This window comes from Anolis sagrei, chromosome 2 (genome assembly GCF_037176765.1).
Source record: "Anolis sagrei isolate rAnoSag1 chromosome 2, rAnoSag1.mat, whole genome shotgun sequence".
NCBI lineage: Eukaryota > Metazoa > Chordata > Lepidosauria > Squamata > Dactyloidae > Anolis > Anolis sagrei.
Genome location: NC_090022.1, coordinates 168,273,311 through 168,295,522, shown reverse-complemented (window position 1 = coordinate 168,295,522; position 22,212 = coordinate 168,273,311). Strand labels below are relative to the sequence as shown.

Here is a 22,212-nt window from a genome sequence, read left to right as displayed (position 1 = left end):
CCCAACCAATCACTGATATATATTTTCTGTTCATCATGGGAGTTCTGTGTGTCATATTTGGTTCAATTCCATCACTGGTGGAGTTCAGAATGCTCTTTGATTGTAGGTGAACTATACATCCCAGTAACTACCACTCGCATATGTCAAGGTCTATTTTCCCCCAAGAGCATCTCAAGAGTGCCCCTGGGCAAAATAAACTATACTGCAAATGCTTACAGACCCTCTCTACTGTCTTTGCCATGGCTCTGCTTCTGGCTTTTAAAGATGCCTGGGTGACCGAGGTGGCTCGAGGCATCTAGTCCTCTGTGCTCTCTGTGAAATGACTCTCAACCTACGAGTCATACCAAAATCCATAATTTTGGTTCTAAAACCTGCTATTGACTTATACATGCATATAAGGTAAAGGTAGTCCCCTGACATTAAGTCCAGTCATGTCTGACTCTGGGGTGTGGTGCTCATCTCCATTTCTAAGCCGAAGAGCCAGCGTTGTCCATAGACATCTCCAAGGTCATGTGGCCGGCATGACTGCATGGAGCGCCATTACCTTCCCGCCGGAGCGGTACCTATTGATCTACTCACATTTGCCTGTTTTCGAACTGCTAGGTTGGCAGAAGCTAGGGCTGACAGCGGAAGCTCACGCCGCTCCCCGGAATCGAACCTGAGACCTTTCGATCAACAAGCTCAGCAACTCAGTGCTCACTGCGCCACCGGGGGCTCCCGTACATGCATATACATTTTCCTTATATGCTATTTATTTCTGTGCCATTGTTGGGCAATTGAAAATACATGCATATACACAGCACTTTATTTTCAATTGCCCAACAATGGCACAGAAATAAATAGCATATAAGGAAAACAAGATAAAATCACCAGTAAAATAAAAAGAGCACATAGTAAAAATCAAGTTGAAAGCAAAGACCTAAAACAATAAGATGACTGCTAAAATGGGAAGGAAAATAAATATCAAATATTCAGCCAAGATTTAATTCTTTATTGAATAATAAACAAGCATATCCATCTCATTCATATGCAAAGTAAATGTATATGTATACCAAATAATTTCTTTATAATTTATTATCAGTGAATGTTTGATTTGTATACCAATTTTATATACCTATATACCTGGGGCTGCATAAAAGTGTATTGGGAGAAAATGGTCCACGAGAGGAAAAAGTTTGAGAAGCTGTGTTCTATACCTCCGTTTCAATCTCTTAAATAAGAAAAAGTATATTGCTGGACTATGCTCAGTGGCAGCATGGAGGAAATGACAGGAAAAAGGCCTGTCATATTTACTTGAGGCATATCATGTATGCATGCCTGCCAATTATTCATTTATATACTTTCTCATATATGTATACAGATAGGCATATGCAGGCCCATAGCCATTTCATTTCGGGGGGCGGGGGGGGGGGGGCTGAATTTTTTCGGGGGGGGGGGCTCAGGGGGGGCTGAGTTTCGGGGGGGGCTGAGTCTGAGTGAAAGAGGGTCTAGCCTAGCAAACCTTTTGTATCATTACCCCAATACCCCCATGCATATGGGATATATTGAGTATGATGATCAGATCATGATATGAATAAACATAACAGCTTAAATAATGCACCAGTAAGGCCTTTTCGCGAACCACCATCAGAATTTCGGCGGGGGGGGGGGGGCTGAAGCCCCTCGAGCCCCTCCCCCCCTGGCTACATGCCTGGGCATACATATACTGGATAATGGATGTTGCCATGCTTTGAACATGCTGATATTCCTTGTTTGAATAGCTAAGAATGATTAATTAGGCCTGGGAGATTTATTATGTAGCTGGTGCATTGCTAGTATAATCTCAATATCACTGTAATAAGAAAATAGGCTGAAAAATAGGCTAATGAAACATTATTCTAAATGTGCATAAATGTGGTGAAAACCCATGTGTTATTTGAATTACGTTACCTATAAATATACTGTTCGGTTACTATTCGTCAGATCTGACTACATCCATTGTAATTCTGCTGTCTAAAATAAAGTTTGAGAGCATCGTTTTCTGAACTGAGTCGTGACCTTATCACACCCTATACGGCTCCGGCCCAGTGTATCTGTCCGAACGGATCTCCCTCTATGTCCCACCCCGGAGCCTAAGATCTTCTGGGGAGGTCCTGCTCTCGACCCCGCCTCTATCACAGGTGAGATTGGCGGGGACGGGGAGCAGGGCCTTCTCGGTGGTGGCCCCCCGCCTATGGAATTCTCTGCCCGGGGAAATCAGATCTGCAACCACGCTCCTTTCTTTCAGGAAAAAACTAAAAACATGGATCTGGGACCAGGCATTTGGACAAGTGAGTAAATAAAGAAGAACTCCATTGATGGCTAGGAAATTGACTAACGGATTGGTCAAGTGGAACTCTGGAAACGAAACGCTGATATAAGAATGACTTTTATATGATGTTTTTATATGATGTTTATACAATGTCCTAGGTACCAGTTGTTGATGTTTTATTGTGATAATCGTTTTAATTACATTTTGTATATTGTTTTTATATTTTTGTATACTATGTATTATTATGTATAGGCATCGAATTCTGCCTTCTTTGTAAGCCGCCCTGAGTCCCCCTCCGGGGGTTGAGAAGGGCGGGGTAAAAGTACCAGTAATAAATAAATAAATAATAAATGTGTCATGATAAAATATGATATATGGCTTGAATGAAACTGAATGAAAGGAATGAATTAATGAAAGCTAATAATTTTGAAGACACCATTCAAAAATATTAAAGCCTGTAATGACTAACTGCCTGCTTGCTGAACTGTAATTCAAAGTTGCTGAACTGCTGACATTGATAAGAACTGTGTCAAATTATTAACTGTTGAACGTTTGGGGAAAAACAACTTGCTTACATTAGTCAAAGACAATGGCTCTTTTAAGTTAAGGAAATGTTTACAAGATTCCTTATGTTAAGGAAGTCAACACAGAGCTGCTTGCATTTATCAATACCAGTTAAGAAGAGTCAACATCTGTGGGAAAAACTGAGATGGAATCAACATCAAAAATTGTGGCAGACTGGAGGAGTCTGGTCTACCCTCCATGCTCTATGGAGAGGTGTTGTATGTACTTTGGGAGTAATATCTGTAATAGAATGTAGTTTGGTCACTTTGCCTCCTTTTCTCAAGGGAAGAGAAAGGAGTGTGAATTTGGAGTCATGTTCTTAGGGAGATGATGCATTTTGGCATTTTGGAATTTTAGAAGCATTTGGAAAGTTATTGAACTATGCGTTGGCAGATTTGCAAAGAGGCCGTCTGGCCTAAGAGGTGTTCTTCACGGAGGAAGAATGGGGAAATGGTGATGTATGCATGGTGATGGATGAATGTTTTTGTGAAGATGAATGTTGAGTAAAAATGCCATTGTTAGCCAATGTAACTGTAGGTTTGTGAATCCAATGTAGTTCTTTATCTAAATGTTGTTCTGTAAAAGTTTTGATACCCTTTCTTATTCTGGAAAATTATAATAAAAAGAACCTATGCTTTAAAGTTATTCATAACACATGGGAGAGACCCCCTCCCCCAGTGCTGTTTTACCGTGCTTTGGGGCAGCATTGCCCAAATAGTGCAGAAGTTTGCTGGCTCCATTGAAGCTAACACAACACAGGAAATCTTCCATGTTGCAGAGAAAGTGTTTGACGATGCTTTCACCCCAGTTTTTTTTATGGGGGGGGGGGGGGAAACACAGTTGGAAGTCACATGACATCGTGTTTTGGGGACCATGGTGTTTCAACCTCAAATAAGGCTCTAAGCATCCCAGGACACTCATTTTTGGAAATGTGATGAGGTCGTAATAACATTGCACTTGACAAATGCAGAGGAAGTTCACTGTAGGTAGGATTGAGTGCACCCCAGGCATGTAGCCGGGGGGGGGGGGGGGGCTTGGGGGGCTTCAGCTCCCCCCGAAATTCTCATGGTGGTTCGCGAAAAGGCCTTACTGGTGCATTATTTAAACTGTTATGTTTATTCATATCATGATCTGATCACCATACTCAATATATCCCATATGCATGGGGGTATTGGGGTAACAATACAAAAGGTTGGCTAGGCTAGACCCTCTTTCGCTCAGACTCACCCCCCCCCCCGAAACTCAGCCCCCCCGAAACCCCCCCTGAAATTTTTTTAGCCCCCCCCCCTCCCCGAAACGAAATCCTGGCTACGGGCCTGGTGCACCCATAATATGGCCATGGAAAAGTTCAGCGGGTCATGGAGGAAAGGGCTGAGGAGAAGAAAGAAGAAATCTTTGGAAGAAAATAAAACATAACGAAGGATAAGGAAGGATGTTATCTTACCTCCTTATTAACAGACACACAGAGAGGATCCCTTCTACAACTTCCATAAAAATTGAGATTTCTGCACACGCTGAGCTGAACTCTTCCCTCCACAGGCTGCCCATAGGTGTAACTGGTGGAGAAAAAAACATATTTAGGGAAAGAGAGACTCAAATGCAGACTATAACTGGAAATGATAAGTAGACCATTCAGATCTACAGATGTGTTTGATATATGGATTTTTTCCAGAAAAGTTACATTTTCTTTTGTATTCAGCCACAATGATGTGAATTCAATTCTGATAATATTATTTTCTGTGTGACTTCTCTATCCTCTGTAATTAAAGGTGGATCTCTAATTTCTAGGGCTGTCCAACCACGGAAAAAATTGTTTCTAAACTCGATTCGTTTTTAGGGGGTTTTTGCGTTTTGTTCTTTAAAAGAATTCCGAAATTTTTCTTTTAAAAAGTTAGATATTTACGAAATTTTGGAAATTATGAAACAATTTCGAAACAATAACGAATCGATTCGTTAATGGCGGACGCGATTGCGCAATATGCTAAAAAACCCTCCAAATGGGACAGGGGGAACTTCTGAAGCTTCCCTCTCCCTCTGTTGTTGACTGTTGCTGTGATAATTTTTTTTTATCACTGATAAAACAAACAACGACTATAAAACTTGCACCAGACATACGGAAATAATAATGAAATAATAACGAAACAATTTCGAAACAATTACGAAACAAATTGGAAAAATTCGTTTCGTTTTTTAGTTGCTCCTGAATGGTTCAATATCGCTTCGTTATAAAAAAATAACGAATTAATAACGAATTACGAAATTAACGAACAAAACCGCCCAGCCCTACTAATTTCATATGTTTAATGGATTTAAAATTATATTAAATTTAAGACTAATTCCTATGTTGGTGGATTCTGCCACAGGTTTTGTTAACCATTTGCATGCTGTGCCATTTTGTGTGACTTCCGGAGTACTTTGTTTAACCCGGTTCTTTTCTCCAGATAATCTGGATTATTACTTTGGTTAACCTTTTGAAACCAGGACTGGTTCTACCTTTGAGTTTTGACCAGAGTCATTGAGTTAAGTGTCTGTGAGTCTTTTCCTTTTGTTTAACTCTGTTTTGGAACTAACTCTTAGTCTGGCCCTTTAAACCGCATTGAGTCGCCTGTTAAGGGCTGAAAAATGCGGTATAGAAATAAAGCAAATAAAATAAATAAATAAATAAATAAATAAGGCATCTGTGTTCCAACAGCACATATCTTATTTGTAGTGCAAAAAACACTTAAAAACAATACAATAATTAAAATGAAGAACAATTTTAACAAATATAAACATATTAGTATTTCAATGAGAATTGTGGGCCTGCTTTTGGCTGATGAGATAGAGCTATTGTTGTTGTTGTGTGCTTTCAAGTCGTTTCAGACTTAGGTTGACCCTGAGCGAGGACCGGGTAAATGACCTTGGAGGGTCGTATGGCCCTTGGGCCTTTGAGGACCCCTGCTATAGAGAATGGGTAGACTGGAACTAGCAGTCTTTGGACAAGTGCTTGCCCATGAACTGAATTTCCACAGCAAGTTCTCAAGAAAGAGAGAAACGTCTGTAGTCAGTGGGCAGAAATTTGTTTCTGGTGCCTGTGGAAATAAAACCACATGGAATTGTCTAAATATCATTGTTTAGAGTTCCACTGCTACAAGCACAAGGCCTGGACATCTCTATATGTGTTGTATACAGCATGCTCATTCTGTTTGGAGTGGGAGTAACTGCTCTAGCTGCTAATGCACAAAAGTATGGAGGTCTCTGTCATGCCATTCCTCTCATACATAGCTATGAGGGTATATCTCATAATAAAATTAGCAGTGCTAGCCTATATTGAGAGCCAACAAAGCACAGTGATTTGCATGTCAGACAATAACACTGTAGACCATGGTTGAATGCTTACTCAGCTGTGGAAACCCAGCAAGTCATACTCTTTCAGCCTCGGTGGAAAGCAAAGGCAACCCAATTCACTCTACAAATATTGTCTCAAAACCCTGTGGTAGGTGTGCCTTGTGGTTGTTGTAAGGTAGAAATGACTTGAAGGCACACAGCAACACAGCCTATTCCAAACTAGGCCCCCTGGTCCTTTATATTTTGAATGTAGTAGTTATTCAGAAAGTAGTCCATAAAATTTAAATTGTTTAACTCGCACTTATGTACACATATTATTTTGCTAGGATCTGCCCATTGATGATATAAGCCTCCACCTTTGGTTATCGGGTCTTGACCCTGAAATTGCATGAAATGTTTCCATCACCATTTATTTTATTTTCCCTTTCTTTTCATGTCACTCCCTTATGTCCTTACAAAGTCTTGCTTGAGCTCTTGTGTCTAGTACTATTTATGGATGAAAACCGGGACATGGGTGGCCAAGCAACATTAGAGTGTGGTCAACTTGGTGAAAGACCAGATCATCTGCAGCAGTTTACTTTTGTCTGAGCCACCTGGGAAGATTCTGCCCGCTATTTTCCTTTCCCAACTCTCAACTGAATAAACTGAAAGCAAATTACTTTTGAATTCAGTTTGCAGCAATTAATGTAAGATGTAGACCAGTGTTTCTCAACCTGGGGGTCGGGACCCCTAGGGGGGTCGCGAGGGGGTTTCAGAGGGGTCATCAAAGACCATCAGAAAACAGTGTTTTCTGTCAGTCATGGGGATTCTGTGTGGGAATTTTGGCCCAATTCTATCATTGCTGGGGTTCAGAATGCTCTTTGATTGTAGGTGAACTATAAATCCCAGCAATGGCAACTCCCAAATGTCAAGGTCTATTTTCCCTAAACTCCCCCAGTGTTCCCATTTGGGCATATGGAGTATTTGTGCCAAGTTTGGTCCAGATCCTTCATTGTCTGAGTCCACAGTGCTCTTTGGATGTAGGTGAACTACAACTCCAAAACTCAAGGTCAGTGCCCACCAAAGTCTCCCAGTATTTTCTGTTGATCATGGGAGTTCTGTGGGCCAAGTTTGGTTCAATTCCATCGTTGGTGGAGTTCAGAATGCTCTTTGATTGTAGGTGAACTATAAATCCCAGCAACTACAACTCCCAAATGACAAAATCAATCCCCGAACCCCACCAGTATTCAAATTTGGGCATATTGGTGCCAAATTTGGGCCAGTGAATGAAATTCCAGCCTACAGATCAGATATTTACATTATGATTCATAACAGTAGCAAAATTACAGTTATTAAATAGCAACAAAAATAATTTTATGGTTGAGGGTCACCACAACATGAGGAACCGTATTAAGGGGTCATGGCATTCGGAAGGTTGAGAACTACTGATGTAGATTAAAGGAGAAAATGGAATGAGCAGAGAGAAAGAGGAACAATTAAAAAACAACTGCAAAAATAGGATGACACAGGGACTGAATAATAGGGACTGTTCCTAACAAATAAGGACAATACTTACACACTGCACACCTTCACTGCAAAATCTTGATTCTCCACAGAGACTGTTTTTGGTGCACTGATTGTACCATCAAACTTTGGTAGTACTGGAGAAGGAAAAGGAAAAATCATTTGTATGCTTTGTCACGGTTTCAAGTCTGCAATTTTGAACATTTTGGTGATTTTGCAGGACAGAAAAAGTAAAGGCGGGAGCAGATACTCCATGAAATGTTGCAATCTTTGCCTCCAGACTAGAATTTTGACGCATTTTTAGGACATTCATTATTGCTCTGTGATCTGAATATGTGTTTTTATAAATTTTAGGGTTTTTTTTTTCTGAAGCTGTGAGATAAGACCAAGATGTAGCAAGTCAAAGAATGTGAGAGGAAGTCACAGGGAGGAGGGAGCAAGCTTGTTTTCTGCTTCCCTGGAGACTAGGATGCAGAACAATGGCTTCAAACTACAAGAAAGGAGATTCCATCTGAACATGAGGAAGAACTTCCTGACTGTGAGAGCCGTTCAGCAGTGGAACTTTCTGCCCTGGAGTGTGGTGGAGGCTCCTTCTTTAGAGGTTTTTAAACAGAGGCTAGATGGCCATCTGTCAGGGGTGCTTTGAATGCAATATTCCTGCTACTTTGGGACTTCCGAATTCAGACAGACGGAGTTATGGGGCACAATACTCCTGACTTCACAATTGTGTTAAAAAACAAAGTATGGATTGTCAATGTTGCAATCCCAGGTGACAGCAGGTTGAAGAGAAACAACTGGAAAAGCTGACACGATATGAGGATTTAAAGATCGAACAGCAAAGACTCTGGCACAAGCCAGTCAAGGTGGTCCCAGTGGTGATGGGCACACTGGGTGCAGTGCCTAAAGACCTTGGCCTGCACTTAAACACAATCGACGCTGACAAGATTACCATCTGCCAGCTGCAGAAGGCCACCTTACTGGGATCTGGGCGACTCAAATGATCCAGGGTCAGGAGAACAAGCCCTATGAGGAGCGGCTGAAAGAGCTGGCCATGTTTAGCCTTCAGAAGAGAAGACAGAGAAGAGACATGATAACCATATATAAATATGTGAGAGGAAGTCACAGGGAGGAGGGAGCAAGCTTGTTTTCTGCTTCCCTGGAGACTAGGACGCAATGAATCAATGGCTTCAAATTACAGGAAAGAAAGGAGATTCCACCTGAACAAGAACTTTCTGACTGTGAGAAGGGCTGTTCAGCAGTGGAACTCTCTACCCTGAAGTGTGGTGGAGACTCCTTCTATGGAGGCTTTTAAACGGATGCTGGATGGCCATCTGTTAGGGGGGTTTATACACACACACACACATATATACAGATATATAGGTACCTCAATATATAGGTACCTCAATATCTATATCTATATAGGATTTGTGGAGATTTGCAAACATGTGAGGGGAAAATTCATATATAAAAATAATGTCTACATATAGATATAGATATACAGGTACATGGAAGTCTCTAGGTATTTATATGTATATAGGATTTGCAAAGACCTGCAAACATATGTTGCAAAAATTCATATATAAAATTAATAGATAGATAGATAGAGATATTTAGGTGCCCAGGGATTGCAAAGGCTTGCAGAGGGAAATACTTATATAACTGTAGGAGAGATTAACAAATATTTCAGGGGGAAATGCTTTTATAAAATGTATATGTGTGTGTGTGTATACACACATACATATATATATCTGGCTTGCAAAGGCCAATGAGCACTTCCAAGGGAACAAAAATTAACATATAAAGTTAATACAATTAGATACACAGAAATCAGGCTTGCAAAAGATTTCAGGGAAAATGCATATATGAAGATGAATATGCATATTTATTTATTTATTTATTTCACAGTTTTCTATACCGAGCTTCTCAACCTCATTGAGAGACTCAGCCCGGTTTCCAGCCATAAAAACATATACACTCATTAAAATATCATATATCACAATTACAAAAACAACTTTAAAAACACTATATATAAAACTACAGTGGTCAGTCGTCCTATTAAGATAGATCTACCTCAACTTCCATCCAGGGTCCTATGGTGTTGTTTCATTCATCAAAGGCCTGACTCCACAGCCACGTCTTCACCTGTTTCCTAAATGTTAGGATGGATGGGGCGGTTCTGGCCTCCAGAGGGAGAGAGTTCCAGAGTCGCGGGGCCACCACTGAGAAGGCCCTGTCCCTCGTCCCCACCAGGTGCACTTGTGAGGCCGGTGGGACCGAGAGCAGGGCCTCTCCAGATGATCTTAATAATCTTGATGGTTCGTAGGGGAGAATACGTTCGGAGAGGTAAACAGGGCCGGAGTCGTTGAGGGCTTTATAGGTCAACACCAGCACTTTGAATTGTGCTCGGAAGCTAATTGGCAGCCAGTGGAGCTGGCGTAACAGCGGAGCGGTGTGCTCCCTGTACCCAGCCCCCGTTAGTAATCTGGCTGCCGCGCGTTGGACTTGCTGCAGCTTCCGGGCAGTCTTCAAAGGCAACCCCACGTAGAGAGCGTTGCAGTAGTCTAAGCATACAGATATATACAGATAACTCAGGGCTTGCAAAGATTTCTAGGGGAAAAAATCTGTATATCATTTACAAGCTCCCCCTCCTTTCCCTTTTCAAAACATTTTCAAAAAACAGAACACACTGTTAAGGTAGGAGAAGAGGAGAGATAAATATATCATATATTGCAAGCAATGGCTGAAAACAGCATAACAGTGAGGGCGGCATTGGAGCCTTGACCCCATTATAGGCTGAGCAAAGCTTTTTCAGCCCCCAAAAAGGGCTGAAAACCCGGCTTATGTTGAGGTATATACGGTACTTTTAAAAATTATGAGTTCCTCAGTTTCAGAGGGGTCCTCTATGCCTTGACTCAAAGAAAGTGTGGAGGGCAATCATATGGCATGCTCAAAGTTATATTTGCTTTGCAATAAAGTTCTTGAATCTTTATTTCTTAAAATGTTTGTTTATCCTTCCTTTCTGCCACAAGGAGAATATATGGTGGCATACAGGGCTGTAGCCAGAAAAAAATTTCGGGGAGGGTTGACAATTTGGGGGGGGGGGTTGAAAATTTCAGGGGGGGGGGTTTGAAAATTTTGGGGAGGGTTGAAAATTTCGGGGTGGGGGGGTTGAAACCTGCCTCCTAGCTCTCACTGAAGCAAAGAGCACAGCAGGGGGCAGAGCAACCTTCAATAGCCTGCAGCTCCACCCCTGTCAACCACCTCCACCAAGTCTGGCCTCCTTAATGAGAGCATTCAACACACACACCCCCAACTTGGTTGCTTCACTACATCGGCTATTGCTGCAAGTAATGACAGTGTGAATACATGGTCAATATTTGCTTGAGATAGTGCTTACAGTTCTGGGGGGACTCTTAATTTTTTGCATCTCATAGACTTAGCATGGGGATTTGGTTAACCAATTAAAATTCATGAGTAAACCAGGTTTTTAAAAAAATTCTGAAACATTTCGGGGGGGGTTGAACCCCTAAAACCACCCCCTCGCTACAGGCCTGGTGGCATACATATAATCCACATGCTTCTCATAGCTCCCTTGCAGCTGGCTCACCCCACTCTTCAATCAGGAGATAACAAATCCCTTTTTGTACTGCAAGGCTTGGAATGCCCCAGATAGTGCTTTTTTTTCGGGGGGGGGGGGGGGATGCAATACCAAGAATGTTCTAGCTAGCTGGCTCAGGCATTCTGGGAACGGATGCAAAAAAAAAAAAAAAAAAGAAAGGAACTATTCCAAGCTGTGCCAACTCATCCACTTTCATTCCCCATCTTTATCTGTCTGAAGGCTATAGGATGATATTTCCTGTGTAATTTCCTGAAGAGAAGCTTGCCCTGGCCTTTCCCTGATGGCTTTTAACAAAATGATAAAATCTTTTCTCATTCAAAATACTTTCCTGAGCCGCCCCCCCCCCCCCCCCGTAAATTTTAGCTTTCAGTTTTCTAATAATAACAACAATAACACTTTATTTGTACCCCGCTACCATCTCCCCAAGTGCGGCTTACATGAGGCCGAGCCCAAATACAACAATACAAGCAATAAAACAACAATACAAATAAATGAAATAAAAACATAGACAATAAAATATACAACATTATCAATAAGACAGCACACAATTAAAAACAGTGGGAAGGCCAAATGTAGAATTAAAATTGGAAGTGATGCTGGGACATGGATGAAAAAGAGATAGTGATGTTTGTGGAAGGGCATACGAGCAGACCTAAAGAAATGTAAAGTGCTTTGGAGGACAAAGTGCTATGGGATCATTATTCCGGGAAGGCACACTGGAACAGCCATGTCTTCAAGCTCCTCCTGAAGACTGCCAGAGTTGGGGCCTGTCTGATGTCTTTAGAGAGTGAGTTCCAGAGTCGAGGGGCCACCACCGAAAAGGCCCTCTCTCTCATCCCCACCAATCGCACCTGCGAGGCTGGTGGGATCGAGAGCAGGGCCTCTCCGGATGATCGAAGGGATCATGTGGGTTCATATATGGAGATGCAGTCACCTTTGCTTTACCAGATATTAATGAGTTACCACTACTTCCCACATCCTTATTTGGTCGGGGTTGTTTCAAAGTGCTGGCTTTGGCCTATAAAGCCCTAAACGGCCTCGGCCCAATTTACCTGTCCGAACGCATCTTCCTCTATGAACCATCACAGAGATTAAGATCCTCTGGGGAGGCCCTGCTCTCCGCCCTGCCACTGTCACAGGCACGATTGGCGGGGACAAGAGACAGGGCCTTCTCAGTGATTGCCCCTTGGCTATGGAACTCCTTTCCTGGTGAAATTAGATCAACCCCCTCCCTCCTGTCCAAAAGTTGGCTGTGGGATCAGGCTTTGGGGACAGTGCAATAAAGCAGCAATAGGAAACCTTACCATGCCAACTAGATTCAATGTGGTTAATCGAGATGGTTTAAGCAGTGGATTTTAATGTTGAGACAAATGTTTTAAATGTTTATGTATACATATAATTTATTTATGTCCCGGCATTGAATGTTTGCCATTTGTATGTTGTGCTCCGCCCTGAGTCCCCTCTGGAGTGAGAAGGACAGAATAGAAATGCTTTAAATAATAATAAATAATAAATTAATAGGGCTAATGGGAACTCAAAACCACTAAAAAGTGGAAAGTCATGTGTTTCTTAGTGTTATTTCACCCTTTTTGTTTTTAGTTTCAAAGGATTTTATTTCTTTTTTTCTAAAATGCTTTAGGGGATCGGGGTAAAGCACTGTTTTGTTGCCAGAAAGCAGAAAGTGGGACATATGTTATATATAATATCGCTTTTGTCCAGCTTCACCAGACTAATTGGAATATTTTTATTAGTTTATTTAGAGTGCAAGCACATAAAATACTAATGGCAAGGGAACAATATTTTGTATACAGTTCTGCAGTTGTATTGTATTCGGTTTTTCTCCAGTGAGTTGGGGAAGTCCAAGAACAGATAACTATTTTTTGAAGAAAAAGATGTCCCTTCTCTACACATTCTGAGAAAATTCAATTAAATCTAAAACAAATAAATTCCAGAACTCTTCAAATCCTTTAAAAACAGAAGGTGCAGGTATTTACCATATTCCTCTACAGTAAAAGAATGAAAGGTTCTGGTTCCTGACTTCTTCTCCACAATGATTTGGTAGTCCCCCAGGATTGGTTCCGAAATTAATTTACATGATAACTGGACAATTGAAGTTTCCGATGTTACATTTATCCACTGAAATATTTGGTTGCCCCGGGGATCCTGTAAAGGACAAATAAAGAGGAATTCAGACAAGGAGCAAAGAGATGCAGAAGAACATAGATTAGTGATTACCAGCTGGTGGTTCCAGGTTATTTCTATTTGTTTCTCAGGCAACATCTACGTTGCCATTTATTTATTTATTTACTTTGCTTGTATACTAGGGCTGGGCGGTTTCGTTTCGTTAATTCGTAATTCGTTAAAAAATTCGTTAATTTTTCAATTACAAAACGATAACGAACCAGTCTGGAGCAATTTTAAAAAAAACCGAATTTTTAAATCGTTTCGTAAATGTTTTGTATTTCGTTATTGTATTCGTTTCGTTATCATTTTGAGGTCGTTTCGTTATTATTTCCGCATGTCTGGGGCAAGTTTTATAGTTGTTTTTGGTTTTCTAAGGGTTTTTATAGTTGTTTTTGGTTTAATTAAGCTTCAGAAGTTCCCCCTGTTCCATTTGGAGGTTTTTTAGCGTATTGCGCGGTCGCGTCCGCCATTAACGAATCGATTCGTTATTGTTTCGGAAATCGATTCGTTATTGTTTTGTAATTTTTTTCACATTTACAAAATTTCGTAAATATCGAACTTTTTTAAAGGAAAATTTTGTAATTATTTTAAATAACGAAACGCAAAAACCCCCAAAAAACGAATCGATTTTAAAAACAAATTTTTCCGTTGTTACCCAGGCCTATTGTATACCACACTTTCTCAGCCTGTAAGCGACTCAATGGGGTTCACAACAAGAGCAAAAAGTCAATCATAACAACATACAATTTAAAAACCATTAACAGCATTGTATACAAAGTAATGACACATCAATAACAACACATCAACATCTCGTAACTAGAGTCGTGATCCAATTCGTCATCCATAATTCCTTTCCTATATTCATCGTATTCATTGCACTGTTTATCCAAATGCCTGTTCAAACAGTCAGGTTTTTAGTTTTTTTTGAAACACCATTAACGAAGGAGCTGATCTAATGTCCATGGGAAGGGCGTTCCACAGCCGAGGGGCCACCACAGAGAAGGCCCTGTCCCTCGTCCCCACCAGCCGTGCTTGTGATGCAGGCGGGATCGAGAGCAGGGCCTCCCCAGAAGATTTTAGAGTCCTGGTGGGATCATAGGCAGAGATACGTTCGGATAGGTAGCTTGGGCCAGAACCGTTTAGGGCTTTATAGGCCAACGGTAGCAAATCGGCAGCCAGTGGAGCTGGTGCAGCAGAGGAGTTGTATGCTCCCTGCGCTCCGCTCCTGTTAGTATCATGGCTGCCGAGCGTTGGACTAGTTAGAGCTTCCGAGCCGTCTTCAAAGGCAACCCCACGTAGAGAGCGTTGCAGTAGTCTAAACGGGATGTAACCAGAGCATGGACTACCGTGGACTAATCTAGTTTCTTAGTCTAGATTATCTGCTTTGGACTGGATTATATGGTAGTGTACTCATTTTAATCCAGTTCAAAGCAGATAATCTAGATTCAGAAACTGGATTATATGGCAATGTAGATTCAGCCTTAGTTATCAAGAACAGAAACAATGAAATCATAAAATCATCGAGTTGGAAGAGACCTTGTGGGCCATGAAGTCCAACACGTGCCAAGAAGCAGGAAAATTGCATTCAAAGCACCCCGATAGATGGCCACCCAACCTCTATTTAAAAGCCTCCAGGATATATCCAGGCTCTGAAAGTACAAATTGGAAGACGTCTTCCATTTGCTTCTGGGTAGGATTTGTTTTGCCCCAGAGACTACAGGTCTGACTTGTCCAGGTAAAGGAAAAGATTCTCAGCCAGACACTCAGTGTGTGTATATGCATTTTCAACATTACTTGGGCTTGGTGGTTCTTATTTCAATGGTGCACTCTATGTGATCATGATACATAATGTATCGTGCTGAATGACATCACCAGAGGCCTTTCCTTGTATCATTAGTTTTTTAACACCACTGGGACCAACCCAAGACTGTGGAACGACCTGCTGGTAGAGCTCCGATGGAATTTAAGACACAAGTGAAGCCTTGTCTCTTTTGGGAGGCTTACCCAGACAGTTTTGATGACAAATTTTAAGCTTCAATTCTACATCTAATTTTTGTTTTGTGTATTTTAATATGTATTGCATGGAAATATATTTTAATATGTGTATTTTAGCCCTAAACGGCCCAAGCCCAATTTACCTGTCTGAACGCATCTCCCTCTATGAACCATCGCAGAGATTAAGCAGGGCCTCCCCGGAGGATCTTAATCTCTGCGACAGATCTTAATCTCTGCGACAGATCCCGCCATTTTCACAGGTGTGATTGGTGGGGACAAGAGAGAGGGCCTTCTCGGTGATTACCCCCCAGCTATGGAACTCCCTTCCTGGCGAGATCAGATCATCCCCCTCCCTCCTGTCCTTCAGAAAGATGATAAAAACTTGGCTGTGGGACCAAGCTTGCAGGACAGGGCAATAAAACAGTAATAGAAAAGATTACCAGGCCAATTAGATTAGGTTTTTTTTTTTTGTCATGTCAGAAGTCGCTTCTGGTGTGAGAGAATTGGCCGTCTGCAAGGACATTGCCCAGGGGACGCCCGGATGATTTTGATCTTTTTATCATCCTTGTGGGAGGCTTCTCTCATGTCCCCGCATGAGGAGCTGGAGCTGATAGAGGGAGCTCATTTGCCTCTCCCCGGATTTGAACCTGCGACCTGTTGGTCTTTAGTCCTGCCGGCACAGGGGTTTAACCCACTGCGCCACCGGGGGCTCCATTAGAATCATAGAATCATAGAATCAAAGAGTTAGAAAAGACCTCATGGGCCATCCAGTCCAACCCCCTGCCAAGAAGCAGGAATATTGCATTCAAATCACCCCTGACAGATGGCCATCCAGCCTCTGTTTAAAAGCTTCCAAAGAAGGAGCCTCCACCACACTCCGGGGCAGAGAGTTCCACTGCTGAACAGCTCTCACAGGAAGTTCTTCCTGATGTTCAGATGGAATCTTCTTTCTTGTAGTTTGAAGCTATTGTTCTGTGTCCTAGTCTCCAGGGAAGCAGAAAACAAGCTTGCTCCCTCCTCCCTGTGGCTTCCTCTCACATATTTATACATGGCTATCATGTGTTTTAGCAACCCACCTCAACGCATGAGGAGAGGTGGGTAAGAAATAAAATTATTATTATTACTATTATTATGGCATCACAAATGGTCTCTGATTCTGATCTTGAAATGTCCTGATCTGACTTGGTAAATCTATCTCTAGAGTGATTTATGGCCAAAAATGCAGTGGTATGACCAGCTTCAAGCACTTTGGGGTGACAACTGATCAATCACAGTTGTCACCCAAAAGTGGGAGTTAAAGTGGGATCACTGTGTCACAATTGCGCAGGGTGAAAGCACTTCTAGTCAGTGATGTTGAGCGTGACCCTCCCCTCCCAGGTCAAATTATTAATAAACTTTAGGTGGAGTCATGGCAGAGGAAGCCACAGAGAGCAGTGCCCAAAGATCTTGGGGTCTGCAACGTGAGTTTCACTATCTGCGATCTGGATTTCACTATCCATGACTGCCTTCAATTGCTCTATTTCAACAGCTTGAGTTTCTTCACCATCAGATGTATAACAATATGCATATATGAAACAAAAACAGAGAGTCTCTTACCTGGATGATGATCAAAGGATACTAGAAGAGATGAATGAGAAAGAACTGTTACAACTCGGAGAATGCTTTGACAACTTTAAAGAGCTACACCTCAAATATCTAATGGACTAATCTTTGAATGGGGTTGATCTCTAATACTTGATAAAAACTGCACTGTCTGGACATAAGTCTCAATGGTGGAGAACGAAAAGGTGAGGAGGATGCCTTCTGCTGACAATAATAACAATTAAAAGCAAGAAACACTTGCATTTTCAGCCTGAATACTGCTGTATGGGCAAAATAGGAAGGAGGAAAATAATGTAAAAATATACTTCATGTCAGCAATCAGTGCTACATAATTATATTTTCTATAGATATTTGCAGATGAAGGAAATGCAGATTATAGCAATTGGGAAACACTGCATAGACCATCCATCTTTTATTCCTGAAAGAATTTTCTTCAACAGATGTTGAGGTGGAGGGTGGTAGTATTTTCATAAAAATCAGAGGGTAGGGCAATTTTGTCTAATTCGGGACTGCCATTGTACCTTCATGTACAGTTTTGGGATTTGATTTGTTTCCTGGATTGCTTGCTTTCGGACACTATTTTGTACAAATAAATAGATCAAGTTCCAGTTCCATCTATTGATCCATTGATCTGTAGTTGTAACTGGGGAAAATTGATCAGATGATTAAAAAAATATGGAAATATAAATATATGCAAGAATTAAATATACATGAGAAGCCATGTTTCATACTAGCTTTGTTTAAGACTTTTAAAATATTAGCATATACATGTCAGTTATATTTCTGTGATGTTGTAACCACCATTTAGGCAGTGTAAATGGACTTTACCCTTTTCTAGATTTCTAAATGAATAATAATAATAAACAAAGTGATTTGAGAAAATTCTTCCTCCCTTTCATATACTTACAATTTCAGGAACTGGTCTGAAATTTGTGTCCAAAGCAACAACTCGGTAGAGCACTGGAGGGAGAAGATAAGATTATGAGGGAAATTTACTTATTTATCACAAAACAAAGCAATTGCCTGTCAGGTTTATAATTAAGGTAGGGCTGGGCGGTTTCATTTCGTAATTTCGTAATTCGTTAAAAATTCGTTATTTTTTTGATAACGAAGCGATATTGAACCATTCAGGAGCATCTTAAAAACGAAACGAATTTTTCAATTCATTTTGTAATTGCTTCGTAATTGCTTCGTATTTGTTTCGAAATCGTTTTGAAATCGTTTCGTTATTATTTCCGCATGTCTGGGGCAAGTTTTATAGCTGTTGTTTGTTTAATCAGTGAAAAAAAAATATAAATATCACACCAATAGTCAACAACAGAGGGAGAGGGAAGCTTCAGAAGTTCCCCCTGTCCCATATGGAGGTTTTTTAGTGTATTGCGCGGTCGCATCCGCCATTAACGAATCGATTCGTATTCGTTTCATATTCGTTTCGTATTGTTTCGTAATTTTACGAAATTTCGTAAATATCGAACTTTTTTAAATAAAAATTTCGGAATTCTTTTAAATATTGAAACGCAAAAAACCCCAAAAAACGAATCGAGTTTAGAAACAAATTTTTCCGTGGTTGCCCAGCCCTAGAAAACAACACTCCAGGAGGAAATAACAAGACATAGTAGATGCTCATTAGTTGAGATATTTTTGTTCAAATATTGGTTCTGGCATACATTTAGAGTTGTCTCACATTACCATTTTTATACACAACAAATTTGTGAAGTTAATTTGAGTTTTTAAATGCCCACTTTCACCCAACCCCTGTAGGTATCTGACCTCTTGAGTCACCTGCCTAATACTCCATTATGTTGTCCTACAAGAATGGAAATGTGAGTCGACAGCAAAAGAGATTTAAAGATGGGCCGAAAGCTAACCTTAAAAATGTGGAATAAACACCGAAATAGTCCTCGAGTGCTCCAACAACAGTGCTGTGGATTTTGAAGAGGCACAAATACAGGACAAAAAGGAGAAACTTGTAAAGAGGAAGGCGTGTTAAGCTAACCCTTGTCACGACCGCCTTTCATCTCTTCGAAAGACCATGCAGATCCAGAATAGGTCTCTACAGTCATGTGCAAACTCACCGCCAAGACTCTACCCCTAGACGACAATCATACTCAGCCACGAATGAAAGCGTATGATGGAAAAAAAGTATGTTGTCCTATAAATGGAATCTGGTGACATGCCTAGGTCATCCTCATCACTTATGTGACAATCACCCATGAAGCCTGGGGGCTTAGTTTACCTTAGTTTACCCTGAACATTCAAGGGTAAACTAAGCCCCCAGGCTTCATGGGTGACTGTCACATAGGTTACAGGCAGATAATAAGTGATGAGGATGACCTAGGCATGTCACCAGATTCCATTTATAGGACAACATACTTTTTTCCCATCATACGCTTTCATTCATGGCTGAGTATGATTGTCATCCAGGTCTCTGGGAACAATAATATTGGGAATATGCCACAAACACGTCAACCATTCCTTTTTGCAACAGGGTTGAAGAGAACTCAAATGGTTTCTGCTTCAAAGTGTCCTTGAAGGAAGATTTATATTGAAAAATTGTTGTCAGACTTCATAAATACCTGGAGCGAAATATGTAATGTGTTCAATTAAATATCCATGTAGACAGCATAGATAAGACCTGGAAGGGCAGGAATGTAATTTCTAGTTCCTTTCTTCAACCAAGATTAAACACTTTTGGGATGGGGTGAGGGTGAATGGGTTACATGGGACAAATTACTCAAACTGCAGCAATTCAGTGGTGACTTGGATGATTTTGAGTTATTTGGGGAACAGTATTAACTCTCGTTGGGATTTTTGTGTGGTTGTGTGACTCTGAGGAATCTGGGGGACAGAAAAACTATAGGGAGCAACCTCAGACCGCAGCAAACACTCTTTACACCTCTGATTTGAGTGTTTCTTCCCTTCTTTCATTTGATATCATAGCTACAAGGAATGACTAAGACCCTTCCAGGTCTTATCTATGCTGTCTATGTTCACTTGAGGGGAGTGGGACTGGTGGTAAATCAACCCGTTAGTCATAGAATCATAAAATCATAGAATCAAAGAGTTGGAAGAGACCTCATGGGCCATCCAGTCCAACCCCCTGCCAAGAAGCAGGAATATTGCATTCAAATCACCCCTGACAGATGGCCATCCAGCCTCTGTTTAAAAGCTTCCAAAGAAGGAGCCTCCACCACACTCCGGGGCAGAGAGTTCCTCAGCAGTCTCTTTTCCCCCAGGAGGAAATTTTCCATCCCAAAATTTACCATGGAAAAGTAATGGCCCAGTTGTTCAGAAAACAATGGCTGCAATGGCTTAAATCCTTGTGCTGGCTGAACTGCTGACCTGAGGGTTGGAGGTTTGAATACGCAAGGCAGGGTGAGCTCTCATCTGTCAGCTCCAGCTTCCCATTTGGGGATATGAGAGAAGCCCCCCACAGGATGGTAAAACATCCGGGCGTCCCCTGGGCAACGTCATTGCAGATGACCAATTATCTCACCCCAAAAGCAACTTGCAGTTTCTCAAGTCGCTTCTGACACAAAAAAGTTGTCCAGACAATAATCTTGGGCTGATCATACAATTCTGGACCCAGTTTTCTGCACTAGAATAATAGAGTGATCACTGTTTACTTCAAGGATATTCATCATCAGTCTCCATGTGCCCCAAAACTGCTGTGGACATGATAGAGACATGAGCTTTACTTACCTTTCTCTCCTGGTTTATAGATAGGTTTATCAGTCTGGATGAAAACCACATTGCCTGTGTTCTGAATGGCCACAGACCTTCGCTCTGTTTCATTAAGAGTGCTGCCTTTGAAGGAGATAGTGATGAAAGCCAAAGGACTGTTTCTGGCATAAGGCACCTTGGAAAAGACCAAATCATTACATTACATAAGGGACTCTTGCATTCCCTTATTTGCACTTTCTTTGTATTTTACTCAAAGGATTCCAGTTTTCACATTTAGATTATGGATCGCTTCACCAGGCCTGTAGCCGGGGGGAGGGGGAGGGTTTAAGGCTTCAACCCCTCCAAATGTGTCAGGTTAAAAAACCCGATTTTTCTCATGAATTGGTTAACAAGTTAAAATTTACGAGTAAACCCCTTTTTTAAAAACCTGACACATTTTGGGGGGGGGGGTTGAACCCTTAAACCCCCCCCCCCCCCATGCTATGGCTCAGTTCACACTTACCTTTCTTCGGTAGCAGAGATGGGGGCTTTCCTAGTTCAGTCACGGAGCCCAATGGTTCCCATCACACCTCGGAGAACTACTTCAGAGGCTCCGTGGCTGAACTGGAACAAATACCCTGCTGCTACTGAAAAAGAAAGATGGGTTGAGATTCCATAAAAAGGCTTCTCCCTGTGTGATGGGGGGGGGGGGGGGGGGGGAGCCATGACAGAGTTGGCATGTGACAAGGCAGTACATTGCATATGTACATTGCAGGCAGCCCCCAAATTACGAACAAGATAGGTTTATTCTTAAATTGAATTTGTATGTACATCACAACAGGTACATTTTTAAGTGTAACTCCAGCCAAAATATATATAATATATTAGCTGCTATGGATAACCTAGCAAATCCTGCAGTGTTTCTTTTGCTGTTCTTTTCAAAAGATTTGACCTCATTATTCTATCCCTATGATAACTGGATTTTGAAAAAAAAAAAAGGCTTGTTGTGGATACAAGGATTGGTGAGAAAAATTCACTGGAGACACTTTTTTCCCTATGATAACACATCTAGGAGTGAATTTCCCTTCCTTGGGTAGATTTCTCTCACTTCCTGTTGTCTCACCCCACTCTTAACTATGTGCCATTTGTAAGTCAGATATTTTAAACTTGGGGAGTGCCTGTATGGTCTAGTAATAATCTAGCAAAATGTAGAATCATAGAATGGAAGGGACCATGTGGACCATCTAGTCCAAGTCCCTGCTATGCAGGAAAAGCACCCCCCAAAAGATGACCATACAGCTTATGTTTAAAAGCTTCCAAGGAAGGAGCTTCCACCATACTCTGAGGCAGAGAGTTCCACTGCTGAACAGCTCTTACAGTCAGGAAGTTCTTCCTAATGTTCAGGCTGAGAGGAGATATGATAGCCATGTATAAATATGTGAGAGGAAGTCACAGGGAGGTGGGA

At 41.4% G+C, this 22,212-nt stretch overlaps 1 protein-coding gene across 1 annotated transcript in view; it reads right to left on the bottom strand.

Moving 5' to 3' along the window:
- Positions 1-22,212, bottom strand: part of LOC132767969 (ovostatin-like) — an 85,235-nt gene that overhangs the window by 59,284 nt on the left and 3,739 nt on the right. Inside the window, exons 3-8 of the mRNA XM_067464075.1 lie at positions 20,787-20,943; positions 17,992-18,044; positions 17,079-17,099; positions 13,298-13,466; positions 7,737-7,821; positions 4,299-4,410 (exon numbers count right to left, since the gene is read on the bottom strand). Coding sequence (XP_067320176.1) covers positions 4,299-4,410; positions 7,737-7,821; positions 13,298-13,466; positions 17,079-17,099; positions 17,992-18,044; positions 20,787-20,943 — 597 coding nt within the window. The remainder of the gene's footprint in view (positions 1-4,298; positions 4,411-7,736; positions 7,822-13,297; positions 13,467-17,078; positions 17,100-17,991; positions 18,045-20,786; positions 20,944-22,212) is intronic.